The sequence below is a fragment of the Dermatophagoides pteronyssinus genome, unplaced genomic scaffold (genome assembly GCF_027571235.1).
Source record: "Dermatophagoides pteronyssinus isolate colony J.1.1.1.1 unplaced genomic scaffold, Derpt_VIB-CSIC_2022.12 sq0024, whole genome shotgun sequence".
Classification (NCBI taxonomy): domain Eukaryota; kingdom Metazoa; phylum Arthropoda; class Arachnida; order Sarcoptiformes; family Pyroglyphidae; genus Dermatophagoides; species Dermatophagoides pteronyssinus.
Window position 1 is genome coordinate 146,674 of NW_027461548.1, and position 14,555 is coordinate 161,228.

General features: G+C 29.8%; 4 protein-coding genes across 5 annotated transcripts; all 4 read left to right on the top strand.

Moving 5' to 3' along the window:
- Positions 1-742: 742 nt before the first annotated feature.
- LOC113794920 (uncharacterized) lies at positions 743-3,571 on the top strand. Of its 2 annotated transcripts, XM_027345071.2 has the most exons (4): positions 743-975; positions 1,049-1,123; positions 1,199-1,927; positions 1,984-2,519. In XM_027345071.2, exons 1-3 carry the CDS (start codon positions 856-858, stop codon positions 1,499-1,501), a joined length of 498 nt encoding a protein of 165 aa, XP_027200872.1. In that variant the 5' UTR covers positions 743-855; the 3' UTR covers positions 1,502-1,927; positions 1,984-2,519. The 2 variants fall into 2 exon arrangements, with proteins under 2 accessions (XP_027200872.1, XP_075679257.1); XM_075823142.1 differs by lacking the exons at positions 743-975; positions 1,049-1,123 and adding an exon at positions 3,045-3,571 and having other exon boundaries at positions 1,717-1,927; positions 1,984-2,986.
- Positions 3,572-3,586: 15 nt separating this feature from the next.
- Positions 3,587-5,358, top strand: LOC113794918 (sodium/hydrogen exchanger 9B2-like). The gene has a single exon (XM_027345070.2). It carries the CDS (start codon positions 3,727-3,729, stop codon positions 5,305-5,307), a length of 1,581 nt encoding a protein of 526 aa, XP_027200871.2. The 5' UTR covers positions 3,587-3,726; the 3' UTR covers positions 5,308-5,358.
- Positions 5,359-5,491: 133 nt separating this feature from the next.
- On the top strand, positions 5,492-11,943 carry LOC142645807 (DNA polymerase theta-like). The gene is made up of 2 exons (XM_075823138.1): positions 5,492-8,847; positions 8,974-11,943. The coding sequence occupies exons 1-2, from the start codon at positions 5,700-5,702 to the stop codon at positions 11,778-11,780; spliced, it is 5,955 nt and encodes a 1,984-aa protein (XP_075679253.1). The 5' UTR covers positions 5,492-5,699; the 3' UTR covers positions 11,781-11,943.
- A 1,472-nt stretch (positions 11,944-13,415) lies between these two features.
- Positions 13,416-14,365, top strand: LOC113794868 (uncharacterized). The gene is made up of 2 exons (XM_027345016.2): positions 13,416-13,651; positions 13,710-14,365. The coding sequence occupies exons 1-2, from the start codon at positions 13,485-13,487 to the stop codon at positions 14,263-14,265; spliced, it is 723 nt and encodes a 240-aa protein (XP_027200817.2). The 5' UTR covers positions 13,416-13,484; the 3' UTR covers positions 14,266-14,365.
- Positions 14,366-14,555: the final 190 nt, after the last annotated feature.

Here is a 14,555-nt window from a genome sequence, read left to right on the forward strand (position 1 = left end):
CTTAATGTTTTTTATTTCAAAAAAAAATTGATAAAATAAAAAATTTTAATTTCAATAAAAAAATGTCATTAACCTAACCTCACTGAACTATGAATCACAGTCATAGTCATAGTCATCAACCTAACCTCACTGAACTATGAATCACAGTCATAGTCATAGTCATCAACCTAACCTCACTGAACTATGAATCACAGTCATAGTCATAGTCATCAACCTAACCTCACTGAACTATGAATCACAGTCATAGTCATAGTCATAGTCATAGTCATCAACCTAACCTCACTGAACTATGAATCACAGTCATAGTCATAGTCATAGTCATCAACCTAACCTCACTGAACTATGAATCACAGTCATAGTCATAGTCATAGTCATAGTCATCAACCTAACCTCACTGAACTATGAATCACAGTCATAGTCATAGTCATAGTCATCAACCTAACCTCACTGAACTATGAATCACAGTCATAGTCATAGTCATAGTCATCAACCTAACCTCACTGAACTATGAATCACAGTCATAGTCATAGTCATAGTCATCAACCTAACCTCACTGAACTATGAATCACAGTCATAGTCATAGTCATAGTCATCAACCTAACCTCACTGAACTATGAATCACAGTCATAGTCATAGTCATAGTCATCAACCTAACCTCACTGAACTATGAATCGCAGTTATATTTATATTTCAACATTATTGTGCCAATCAATGTGTAAATAGGCGAGTCAAAAACATGTTTATTTTCATTTTTTTTGGCGCATTTTGTTTCGCGCTGTGTGTTTATTCGATTTTCGATTGGTTGATTTCGAAATTGTGAAATTTTCTTAAAATTCGGGTAAAAACAAACAAAAAATGGTCATGGATGTTGATAATAATTCAACTAAATCAATGGATTGTGCTGTTCGAATCAATGGTGCATTGATGAATAATTATCAAAATTGTTTGGCAATTTTGATTGGTTTTGTTCAACGGGTATGTATTTGTTTGATGTTTATCAAAAAAAATATTCAACGTTTGTCATTTTTTTCTCATTATTGAAATGAAGCTTGAAGGTGAAAATAAACGAATTGTAATTAAAACTACTGACAATGTTTACGTGCAGGTTATGCTGACACAACCGGTAAATGGAAATTCAAATGAATTTTTTTCCTTTATCAAAAAAAATTGATTTTGTTTTTGTTTTCTCTCGTTTTAGTTAAGTTTTATACTTGAACCCGATCAATTGATCGAAGCTTTCGGTATTGTACGTGGTGGTAGTAAATTTGAATGTAAATCATTTGCACATTTTGGTCGTGAAGAATCAAAAGAATTTGATTGTGAATCATATAATCATTTGATACAGCTATGTATTACACATCAACAACGATATTGTATCGATAAAACGGATGCTGATGAACAACAATCCGAATTAGTATTTCAAACGGTTGATAATGATTTTGATATTATCAATATTAATGAACAACAACAATCTTTTAATGATAATGGTTTTCAACATTAATTTTGTTTGAAAGAATAAATTTTGAATTTTAAAATTTGTAAAAATAAAAAAAATTTTTGTTGAAAAAATTGATTCGATTCGATTTGATTCGAATCGGAATGCGCAATCGCAATTCGAATTTTCTTTTTTGGAATTTGAACCCCAGCGTTCGAATGTTTGATAAAAGATAATTGAAATAAAAATCGATCAATCAATCAATCGATTTGATTTGATCCGTGTGTGTATTCATATGACATAAATGTATCGATTTTTTTCTACTTCTGTTGTTGTTGCTCTATATTAGAATGGAAATTTTTGAAGATAAATTTGATTACAAAAATTTTTTCGTTCGGTAGCATTTCGGTTCATTCATTGTTTATGATTATGAGTCAAGCGATAATCAATGCAATCAACATCCGTTTTTTTTTCTTTTCTCATCGAAAAAAGGTAAAAATCCATGATAATGATGATGAATTTAATTTTTTGTTTACAAATAAATATAGAGCAAGAGAGAAAAAGAAGATATTTAAAACACTGCTACCAATAATGATGATGATGATAAAATCATTATCATCATCAAAATGAAGACAAAAATAAAAGAAATGATCGCGAATATATAACATTGACATTGAATTTATTTGAGAAAAAATGGTTGACAAAACATTGATTAAAATCATCATCATCATTAACTAAATAATGATCAAACCATCCAACCAACCACCACCACCACTATTATTATCAGCAATTTTTGTCGTCAGAAAATATCATCATCATCATCGTTTGTAAAATTGAAAATCATTTTTATTTCTTTTTCATTACGATGATTTGAATCAAAGTTGTTTTTCTATGTAATGTGTTGCTGCTTGTTTTTGTCCGAAGATTTTCAATGTAAAAATTATTATTGTTTTGGATGATTTTTTTTGTTGTTGTTTTTGGTCAAATCAAATCGCAAAAGAAGAAAAAAAATCGTCCACAACAACAACCAAAGAAAAAACTGGAAAGCCAAAAGCTGAAAACTCCTTGAAAACAAAAAAAACAATGATGATTATAAATCCACCGGTTGTTCGTTATCCATCATATTATAATTGTAAAAAATCAACATTAGTTACAATAATATCTATTGATCTAATGTTAATTATGGTTACAATTATTATTATTATTATTGCCGATAGACAAATACCTAAATTATCAATTGATCAATCATCATCATCATCATTATTATCATCATCATCACCATTAAATCATTTTGATCATATCGACGATCTCAATCATTTTGATATGAATAATAATAGTCATTTGTATCATCGAAATAATAATGATCATAATCATCATAGAATTTTGGAACAAAATCATTCGATAACAACAATCGATATATCGAATGATGATAATAATAATAATGATAGCATTTCCGATTGTTCGAATGATGACAATGATGATGTCAACGATGATGAACAACAACAGCTATATGATGGTGATGGAATTGGTTCATCATTAACGGATAAAAAGGTAATCTTCTTTTTTTTGTTGATTTTTTCTAATGTAACATTTTTCCATGATAATTTAGTTTGCATTAGCCGAATTAATAGCCAATATTATATGGTTATTAGCCGGTATGTTGAGTTTGGTTGCCGTTATTAAAGAACATTATCATTTGACCATTATTTGTTCATTGTTTGGTGCATTCGATGTTTTATCTGCATTTTATTTTTGGACCAAAACAAAATCTGAAGATAATTTTCTACAAATGATTTCCAGTGCAATTTATTTTATATTTTTATTATTATTTCTTAGTGATCTTGCCTATATCAATCAACAGCGTTTACGAATAGCAAGAAATCGTTATCGTCCACCAAAATTAATTTATCATATCTAAAAAGACAAAGACAAAATCATTGATAATTATCGAATCAATGAATGAATGAATGGTATGTCATTGTGTCAACAATAACGAAACAACAAAAAAATTCGATGACTATTTCGTGGAACGAACAAAAAGACTTGATTGATAAACGAAATAATTTTTTTGCAATGTTCAATTCAAATTAATATTGCATTCGATTTTCGAATCAATCAAATCATCAGCATAATTTAATATTTTGAAATTGAAATAATTGAATAAATAATTACGTACATTAAGAATCGAACAAAGTTTTGTTGTTGTTGTTTTAATTGAATGTTTTCATTAATTTTTTTCTTGGTTTAAATTCTGAAAATTTTTTAAAAAATTACAAACACACAGAGTCAAAATGTTGTTGATGGAATTTATAAATAAACATTGTTCATTATTTATATGGAAATTATTATCAATATTAATGATATTTTTAAATTTATTGGTGATATTTCCACATGAATCACTACCACCAAATGGTAATCTATTTCATCTGATCATTTTATTTATTGGTGCCCATTTTTTGGGTTTATTATCCGAACGTATTGGTTTACCACCATTATTTGGTATGTTGGTTGCTGGTTTTTTATATGGTAATTTCAATGATCGGGTAGAATTGGATACAAAATTATCATCAACAATTCGTTCATTAGCATTGATTATTATTTTATTACGTGCTGGTTTAAATTTGGATCCAAAAGCTATACGTCGTTTATCAATAATTTTGGCTAGATTATCATTAATACCATCAATTATTGAATCATTAATCATAGGATTACTTACATGGATTTGTTTTAGTTTTAATCTAAGTTGGTCATTAATTATTGGTTTTGTTATTGGTTCAGTATCACCGGCTGTTGTTGTCCCCAGTATGGTTGATGTACAGGAAAAAAATTATGGTACCAAACGTGGTATACCAACATTATTGATTGCATCAACTTCGGTGGATAATGTTTTTGCTATAACAGCCATAAGTGTTTGTCTTAGTTTTGCTTTTCCCAATTCAAATGAAGAACGTGATAGTGATCATTTAGTACAAACGGTATTGACAATATCACGTGGTCCTTTGGAAGCAATTACCGGTATTATTTATGGTATTATTATTGGTATAATATTATGGTATATACCGGCACATCATGATAGTCGATTGATAAAAAATTCTTCAAGAACAGCAAATCACAAAAATAAAAAAAATCACTATGAAATTCATCGATTTGTTTTACTTGCAACAACATCATTATTCATTTGGTTTGGTTCACAAAAAGGAAATTTTAAATCAATGGGACCAATTGCCATTTTAACTGCACCATTTATTGCATCAATTCGTTGGCGTGAAAATAATTTGGGTAAATTTAGTCGTGAATCATTGCGAATATTATGGTTGATATTTGAAAATTTCTTATTCAGTTTAATTGGTTTTAATGTTCGTCTAAGACAATTGGATATTTCAATATTATTAAGCGGTATCTTAATCATCGTGTTTGCCGTTATTGTTCGTATGATTGTTGCTTTTGCAGTTACATTTGGTGGTCAATTTGATCGAAATGAACGTTTATTTATGGCCATAGCATGGCTGCCGAAAGCAACAATTCAAGCAGCAATGGCACCAATCGCTATGGATTTAGCTCAAAATACCGAAGATAAACGTCGAGCACAAATAGTTTTGACATTAGCCGCTTTATCAATTCTATTGACAGCACCTATCGGTGCAATTTTGATGAATTTAACATATAAAAAATTACTTCAAAATGATTCAAATGATATTATTTTGAATGATACTCAAGCATTATCACCAAATTCTCAACAACAACGACAAACAGATCTGGAAAATCAACAACAGCAACCACAATCATCAACAAACAGCAGCAGCAACAACAACAACAAGGTGAACATACCATTATTATTAAATGATAAACCAATTCAGTCTTACAATACTTGATGAATTACAAAATTTTTTAAAGAAAAATAAAAATTATTAAAAAAAAAATTTAAAATTAAAATTTTTTCAAAAAAAACGTTCTTTATGAACAATACCATTCGAATGTCAATAAAATGTTCGAAAGGTAGTAGTAAACAGAATAATTGATAAAGACCGAAAAAAATCACTACCACTACCACTATCATGTGGCTTTTTTTCAACGTTTGAAAATGTTCGATTCGAAGATTTCTGAAAGTTGAGAAAATTTCAAAAAAAAACAAAACAAATGAAACAAATTTAACTTTTACATTCCCGATTCTATCGCCGAATTGACGAAAATCCATATTTTTGTTGTTATGTGCATGAATTTTATTGTATTATTATAATCATTGTTAACCCTACCACCACCATCAATGAAAACTAAAACCAAATCTATTCGACGATCATCATTGTCATCGTCATCGACATCGACGTCTAAGATGAAAAATGGTCGTCTATTTTGGCAACAAAAAAATCAATCAAACATATCGTTAAAACAGCTGGATGAAACAACACAAAATGGCCATATTCCAATTGATAAAAATCAATTACGAAATTGGGGTCTATCCGAACCAATCATACAATATTATGCCCGTAAAGGTATTAGCCGATTTTTTGATTGGCAAATCGATTGTCTTCAACTACCAGGTGTATTGGAACAACAAAAAAACCTTGTATATTCTGCACCAACAAGTGCAGGTAAAACAATGGTTAGCGATATTTTATTATTCAAAACTTTGTTGGATCGACGAAAAAAAGCCATAATCATATTACCATTTGTATCGATATCAATGGAAAAAGTACAGAATTTAAAACAAGTATTTCGTCGTCTTGGATTACGAATCGATTCATTTGCTGGCCAAACAAATCCACGTGGTGGTCTGAAACGTGTTGATGCTGCTGTTTGTACTATAGAAAAAGCCAATAATATGATTAATCGATTGATTGAAGAAAGAACAATCTCAGATATTGGTTTAATTATTGTTGATGAATTGCATATGATTGGCGATCAATCAAGAGGTTATATTTTAGAATTATTACTGTCCAAATTGATGCATATGAAATCGAATCCATTGGCCTGTAATGCTGATGATAATATTGATCTTCATCAACTGCAAATTGTTGGAATGTCAGCAACGATACCAAATTTGAATGATATTGCAAAATGGTTAAATGCAGAATTATTTATCACCGATTATCGTCCAGTTCCATTGGATGAACATGTAGTTGTTGGTAATGAAATTCTTAAAATTTCATCAAATCAAAATCAAAATCTGGCTGACACTCAATTCAATTCATGTGCATCGACAGCCATTGCGAGTCTTGGTGGTAATAATCGCCAAGAAATTGAATGTCAACCATTGAAAACAATCGATTTGAATCAATTAAAATTATCAACAACAACAATGTCACATTCACTAATCTATTTGGCAATTGAAACATTAGCACAAGGTTTTTCTACGTTAATATTTTGCCCAACACGTTCAATGTGTGAATCAATGGCTAAAACAATTGCAGCAAATATATTTAATATTGGACAAAAAGAAAGAATTCCGCAAAATGATTTTGAAAGTTTTATTCGTGAACGTATTCATTCTGATCAAATTCTTTCATATAAACGTTTAGTTTCATTAATTGAAACATTAAAACGATCCACATCATCATCATCATCAGGTGGTTTTGATCCAAATCTGGAACGTGTTCTGAGATTTGGTTGTGCATTTCATCATGCTGGCATGACAATGGAAGAACGTGGAACGGTTGAACAAGGTTTTCGTGATGGAACACTAAGAATACTTTGTTGTACAACAACATTATCAGCTGGTGTTAATTTACCAGCCCGTCGTGTAATGATAACATCACCGTTTGATTATGCAAACAACCTGTTACCTGTTGGTAATTATCGTCAAATGATTGGTCGTGCTGGACGTAAAGGTATCGATATATTAGGCGAAAGTTTTCTATTTTGTTCGGATAAAGATATACGTTTAGCACGTCGTCTTTTATCCGCTGAAATTCTACCAATTAAATCAAATCTTGTTACTGTGAAGAAATCCAATAATAATAATAAAACGAATACATCATGTTCGACATCATCTACTAATAGTGATCAAAATATTACGAAAAAATCGCAATGGCAACCAATCATAAATGATCAACTTTTACGTGCCGTATTGGAAGTTATTGCAAATGAAATGGTTAAAAATATTAGTGATATTAGTGGTTATCTTGGCTGTACTTTTTTCCGAAATTGTCCATTGAATTTATTTGGATCTCAACAACAACAACAATCACAAACAGAAGAAAATGAAGAAATAATCAATGAATCAATACGATTGGTATTGGATCGATTGAAACAATTTGAATTTATTTATATTGAATCACCGGATAATGGTGATTCAAGAATTGTTTGTACTGATCTTGGACGTGCTGTTATTAGTTCAGGTGTTTCACCTACAGATGGTCAATTTATTTATGAAGAACTGAAACGTTTTCGAACGAAATTATCATTATTAACTGATTTACATCTGGTTTATCAAACAACACCTGTTTATATTGTTAACCAATTGCCTGATATTGATTGGCGTCATTATTTAAATCTTTATGAACGTTGGGATAAAAATACAAAATTCATTTCACAAATGATTGGTATAAGTGAACATTTTCTTTGTATACAAGTATCAATGTCTGGTTTGATGAAGCAAACAACATCGAATGAATCATTAATTCATCGTCGATTTTATGCAAGTCTAGCTTTATTTGATTTGATTGAAGAAATACCAATGTGGAAAGTACAACAAAAATATAATCTTGATAAAGGAACTCTGCAATCTTTACAACAACAAGCATCAACATTTGCTGGAATGTTATCAACATTTTGTCAACGTTTAAATTGGAAAACATTGGCCAAATTATTTGATGAATTTCAACCACGTCTTTCATTTGGTGTTCAATTAGATCTTATCGATTTGGTACGACTTCCATGTGTAAATTCAATGATTGCTCGACAATTATTCAATAAAGGTTATGAAGATATATCATCATTGATTAATTTAAAACCAAAAGATATTGAATTAGCACTGATAACATCTAAAGATTTAATACCAGATGATAGCAGTAATGTTGATCCAAATGAAGTTAAAATTTTTCTTTCAACATTAGATCAAACAATAACGATTACTGAATTATCAAAAATGATTATTAAAGAAGCAAGAATGTTGACTGAAAAAGAAATTGGTCAGAAAATTTCATTTGAAGATGAAATTGAAAGTGGTTCGACAGTTAATTCACCTGTTAATTTAGTTGTTGATCAACAACCTGAACAACCAGAAGAGCAAGAAGAAGAGCCAGCATTATCAACCGAACCATCAAAAATGGAAAGATCAAATGAATCGATAGATAATTCGATCGAATCAACCAACAATAATAAACGAATCAAAACTGATATTGATTTATCATCGATTAATCACCATCATGATGATAATGATTATATGATTAAAGAAGTACCCATTATTCAAGAAGGTTAGATTCTTGGCAAAAAAATATTAATTTTCTCATTTAATCAAGTTTTTTTTGTTTTTGTTTTTTCGAAAATAAATTTTCTAAATTTTTACCCTTTTTGTTGTTGTTGTTTCATTTTTGCTGTAGATTCAAATTCCGATTCAAAATCATCGATAATTTCTTCATCGACACCGAATGTTACCAAACAAATTCAATCGACATCGACAAAACCAACGGAAACATCGATATTATTCGATGATGATGATGATGATTTTTTATTGGAAGAATTATCATTAATTTTGACGAAAAAAGAATCGGAAAAAATTTCTGAAACAATTCCTCAGCCATCGACATCCAAATCATTATCAATGTCAACAATGTCGATAGATGCTGATTTAGAAATTTTGGAAATGTTAGAACAGGAAGAGGATCCGAAGCAGCAAGAAGAAGAAGATTCAAAGCAGCCGAAGCAAGAAGAAAAAGAATCACATTCATCAGAAACGGTACGAAACGAAAGGATTACGGCTTTAAATGATAATAATGATGATGAAATATGGCTGGACGATAAAGATGATATTAGTTTTGATGATGATGATTCAACTGAAGAAACATCACCAATGAATTCACCAGCATCATCAGTTGATAGTAAAGAAGATATGGATAAATTTCTTCAATCATTATCCAACAATGATGATGATGATCATAATGAAATAATCCATAATCTACCATCGTTACATGAATCCAATGTTACGGTTGATAATTTTGAATTGATTAAAATTGATAATCGGGAATCATGTGGGGATTTTCTTCAGAAAATTTTCCCCGAAACTGATCAAAATATAGTGGCATTATATTTTCGTTTAGAACGACGAAAAGATTCAAGTGAACATCATCGACGAACAATGATTGTTTTGAAACCAGGTGATCGAAAATTATCAACACAGCAACCACCATCAACTGAATCACCTGATGAATCCACAGGTCTTCGATTAAAAAATTCACCAGATCTTTATCTAATCAGTTTATATGTAACCAAATTGAATCAAACACAAATTTTTCATATTGATAGCCAAGAAGCATTGAAATTTTTACAACAAAATTGGTTTAAACATTTACAACAAAAATCTTCAACAAAACGTTCCATACATTTTGTATGTCATGATGTTAAACAAGCTTGTCGATGTTTGAATGAAGTATTCAATTTTGAATGGAAATTTTTAATAAATCATTTAGAATGGTATGATGTTACAATTGCACAATGGTTATTAGATCCAGAATCATCACCACCATATAATATTGATTCTATTCGAATAAAAGATTTACCCGTTTTGGCTCGAACAAATCAGTTATCGGATATCGACTATTTCGACAACGTTAGTAATTATTATCGTCGAAAAATTTTATTAAATTCGAATCCTCATCGTTATCGTTCGAAAGATTCCAGCATTCAAGATTTAGATATTATTCTGAAAATTTTAATTCTTTTCAATTTAATTGATGGTTTATTGTTGCGGTTACGTGAAGAAAATCTTCTGAAAAGTTATTTTCGAATTGAAATTCCTTCAAGAATTTGTATAACAATGATGGAATCAAATCCAACCAAAATTGATCGAAAATATCTGAATGAATTAGAAGATACAATTCAGGATTTAATTTCACGAATTGAACAAAAAATCGTTGCAAAAATTGGTCGTTCAATCAACCTGAATAGTCCAGATCAAGTTGGAAAAGTATTATATTCACAAGAAATGGGTTTAATATCATCATATTTTAATGTGACTACCAATACTACTGCTGCAAGTCCTAGTCCACGTTCAAAATCAAAACGTTTATCATCATTACTGCCGAAAATAACGCCTGTAACACGGAAACCAAGTACAAGTAAAATAGCATTAATGCGTCTACAAGAATCTGTTGGTAATCGTTCAAATCTACCAACAATGATCATAGAATGGCGTCATTTAAATCATGCCTTGACTAATTCGATAATGGCAATTAATCGTCATTGGTATTATCGTCGAGATGACGATCCTGATGATTCATTAATTTATAAACAGTGTTGTGAATGGACTGCAACTGGTCGTATTACAATGTTGGATCCAAATCTTATCAATTTGGATAATGATTTTGAAATTAAAACACATTTAAATGATGCGACTATTTTTACTCCTACTACTTCTACAGGTGATAATAATACCCGATCAACAAAAATTCATATAAGAAAAATTGTTCAATCCCCAGATAATTATCAATTAATAACAGCTGATTATTGTCAATTAGAATTGCGTATTTTGGCACATTTTTCTAAAGATAAAAATCTTTTAAATGTATTGAATAATTTGGCTGTAGATGTATTTAAATCGATTGCCGCCGATTGGAAACAAATTCCGATCGAACAAGTTGATTATGAAACCCGGCAACAAGCTAAACAAATATGTTATGGTATCGTTTATGGTATGGGTGATGAATCATTAGCACAAAAATTGGATATTACATCGAATGAAGCTAGTGAATATAAACAATCATTTTTTGATCGTTATAATCGTTTACAAGAATTTATTAATAAAACTATTGATAATTGTCGTCAAAATTTATTTGTTGAAACTATTGCTGGTCGTCGTCGACAATTGCCATTAATTCGTTCACCAAAATTAGATGAATCATCACGTGCCAGTCGACAAGCAGTAAATACAAAAATTCAAGGATCAGCAGCTGATATTATTAAAATGGCAATGATTTCCGTACAAAAACAAATTGTTGAACGAAAATTTGATGCATGTTTTGTATTACAAATGTATGATGAACTGATGTATCAGGTACGAATCGATCAATGTAAAGAATTTGGTTTATTTTTAAAACAACAAATGGAAATGGTTGGTGATTGTTTACGTGTTGTATTGCCAGTAAAATTATCTACAGGACGAAATTGGTCAGAAATGGATCCATTTTTGTGATTATTATTATTTTAAAATCAAACAACGAAAAAAATCAATTTGCATGTTTTTGTATTCAAATTTAATTTTTCTATTTTTTCATGAATTCTAATTATTTTATGAAGTTTTTACAAAAAAAAATGATTCTATTTCTTATTTGATATGTGAATGTGAATGAATTATTTTATTTTAATTTTAATTAAATTGAATTAAAAAAAGTTTATAAAAATAAATAAATATTTTTTGATTTTGAATAAAAAAAATTGAATGAAAAGTTTGTGTGTGCTTTGATCAAATCAAAATCGATTTAGTTTTTTAGAAAAAAATGTCTTCTTCGTCAAATAATGATAATCAACAACAACAACAACGGCGACGAGAAAGAATGAAAAGAAATGATCGACGAAGAAGACGATTACCATTATGGATGGATATATTGGATGATGAAATTCTCAATCGTACAATATTCGAGGATGATAATGATGATGATGATGATGATGATGACAATGATAATGTTGAATATGATTGGACAACAATACAACGACCATTTCCGAAAGGAGCAAAAACAAATGCAGCTGCCATAATTGGAGCAAAAACAATGATCAATGACCCGTTGGATCATTCAAAAGTGAATGATATGCTTATTGATCATGATAATGATGATAATAATCCAAATATTAATCAAAATCCAAATATATTGGGAAATGATAATACAATTCGTGAAATTATGTTCAAATGGATGATTGATGAAATATTAGAACCACCAACACCATCAATAATTGGTCGTCGAATGCCAACAAATTTACCACAAATTGCAATCGAATTGTTTACAAAAACAACAACAACAAAAATTCAATCACCACCAATCCCATCGGTAAAATCACCGTCATCACCACCGATATCACCACCGCCTTATCAACAACAAAAACAACAACAACGACAACCATCATCATCATCATCATCATCGATTATTCCAATACAACCAGCATTGAATCGTTCATCATCAACATCATTATCGAAAATAAATCCAATAAAATTACCGGAATATTCTAGGCAACAATGTGATCGTTTTGCTGAACAATTTCGTCAATCAAGTAATCATTTACGTAAACATATTGAACAAATATTTCAAAATTATCGTCAAAAACAATTGGAACAGGAGAAAAAATTTGAAGATAAATTAAATTGTTTACAGGAACGATATTCAAAACATCAAAATCAACAACATAATCATCAACCAAATTCAAATCCAAATACAAATAATGATGATGATGATAATTAAAACATTTTGATTGAAAAAAAATGATGAAATGTTTGCCTGCGTTCGATTGATGATTAATAATTATAATTGAAAATTGAAATTTAATTGAAGATTTCCATCGATGAAAAATTGTTTTAAAAAAAATCAGGTGGGTGGATTCCAGACACCAACAACGAAAAATGAAAAATGACATTCATCATAGCCGAATGATTGAGATAATTAAATGTTCTTCGTTTGTTTTGTTCTCGTTTTTCTTCGTTATTTTATTTTTTTTGTCGGTCAATAGTGATTTAATTATTGGGTTTATCCAATCAATCAATCAATCAACCAGAATCATCGATTTTGCAATCAAATTCTTTGACAGTGTTTTGTTTTCCAGCTTATATAAAATGATGATAATCCGCATGTCATTCAATTCAATTCGAAATTTCTTTTTTGCAAAAATCAAACATTGAAAAATAAAAAAAATGAAATTCCTAACTATCGTGGCAATCGTAATATCAGCTTTGATTCAAAATGGTTGGTCATGTCGTACGATTGAAGAGCTGGATGAATGTGCTTATTCATTTGATATTCTAACAAATACGGGGATTCCGATACCAAAAAATGATCAAGAAGTACAGGATTTATGCGAGTAAGTTTTTCTTTTTTAAAAATTCAAATTGATTGAAATAAATTTCTTCGATCATTAGCAAAACACAATCAGGTCTGAAATGTTTAAGTGATGATGCAAAAGAATGTGCTAAAGGTTCGGTTAAAGCTGTATTGGTTAAAGTTATCACTGATTTGGCTAATGGTATTAATCAAAGATGTGCCGATTCAGGTGAACGTGCTGAATTTGCTAAACATGTTCAATGTTTTCATGATGAATCGAAGGCGGCACCGATTCGTAATTGTGTCAATAGACATATTGTTATGATGGAACGTGTATCGAATTTGGATAAACCATTACGTTTAGGTGGTGCTTGTTGTGGTTCACATTATTATCGTAAATGTTTAATCGATTCAATACAACAAAGTTGTGGTGGTGATTCAGCTGATTATTTTAATGAAGTGATTGATGCTGCTATCGGTCAAAATATGGAATTAATGTGTAAAGATTTATCCGATACGGATAAATGCGAAGCTAAATATGATTCAACAACATTAACAGAATTGAAAACAATAATGGAATCAAGTGAACCAATTCAATCAAATCAATATAAAACATTGATTCCAATTATTGTTAAAATGCTTAGAGAAGCTTGAGAATAACTATCAAAACAAAAAGTATCGATTAGTAGATCGATAATGATTAAATTTCAAAAATAAATAAAAATTTTGATTACCTGTGTTTATAGGCTGAAAATATCAAGCGGGATTTAAACAAAATTACTATGGTTACCCTTTTTCCAATTTTGAAATTGAAATGATTTTCTTTTTTGAAATTAAAAGTACAAGTGTAATTATTTTTTAGTTCATAAGGCGGAAAATCTGTTTGTCGAAATTCTCATTTTTTCCTTGGAATTTTTTCCAGCCAAATGTTGCCATACATATGA

Coding starts and splice junctions, on each gene's coding strand:
- LOC113794918 (XM_027345070.2), top strand. CDS start 3,727: ATGTTGTTGATGGAATTTATAAATAAACATTGTTCATTATTTATATGG.
- LOC113794920 (XM_075823142.1), top strand. CDS start 2,519: ATGATGATTATAAATCCACCGGTTGTTCGTTATCCATCATATTATAAT. Junction 2,987..3,044: donor CATCATTAACGGATAAAAAG/GTAATCTTCTTT, acceptor ATGATAATTTAG/TTTGCATTAGCCGAATTAAT.
- LOC113794868 (XM_027345016.2), top strand. CDS start 13,485: ATGAAATTCCTAACTATCGTGGCAATCGTAATATCAGCTTTGATTCAA. Junction 13,652..13,709: donor GAAGTACAGGATTTATGCGA/GTAAGTTTTTCT, acceptor TTCGATCATTAG/CAAAACACAATCAGGTCTGA.
- LOC142645807 (XM_075823138.1), top strand. CDS start 5,700: ATGAAAACTAAAACCAAATCTATTCGACGATCATCATTGTCATCGTCA. Junction 8,848..8,973: donor AGTACCCATTATTCAAGAAG/GTTAGATTCTTG, acceptor TTTTTGCTGTAG/ATTCAAATTCCGATTCAAAA.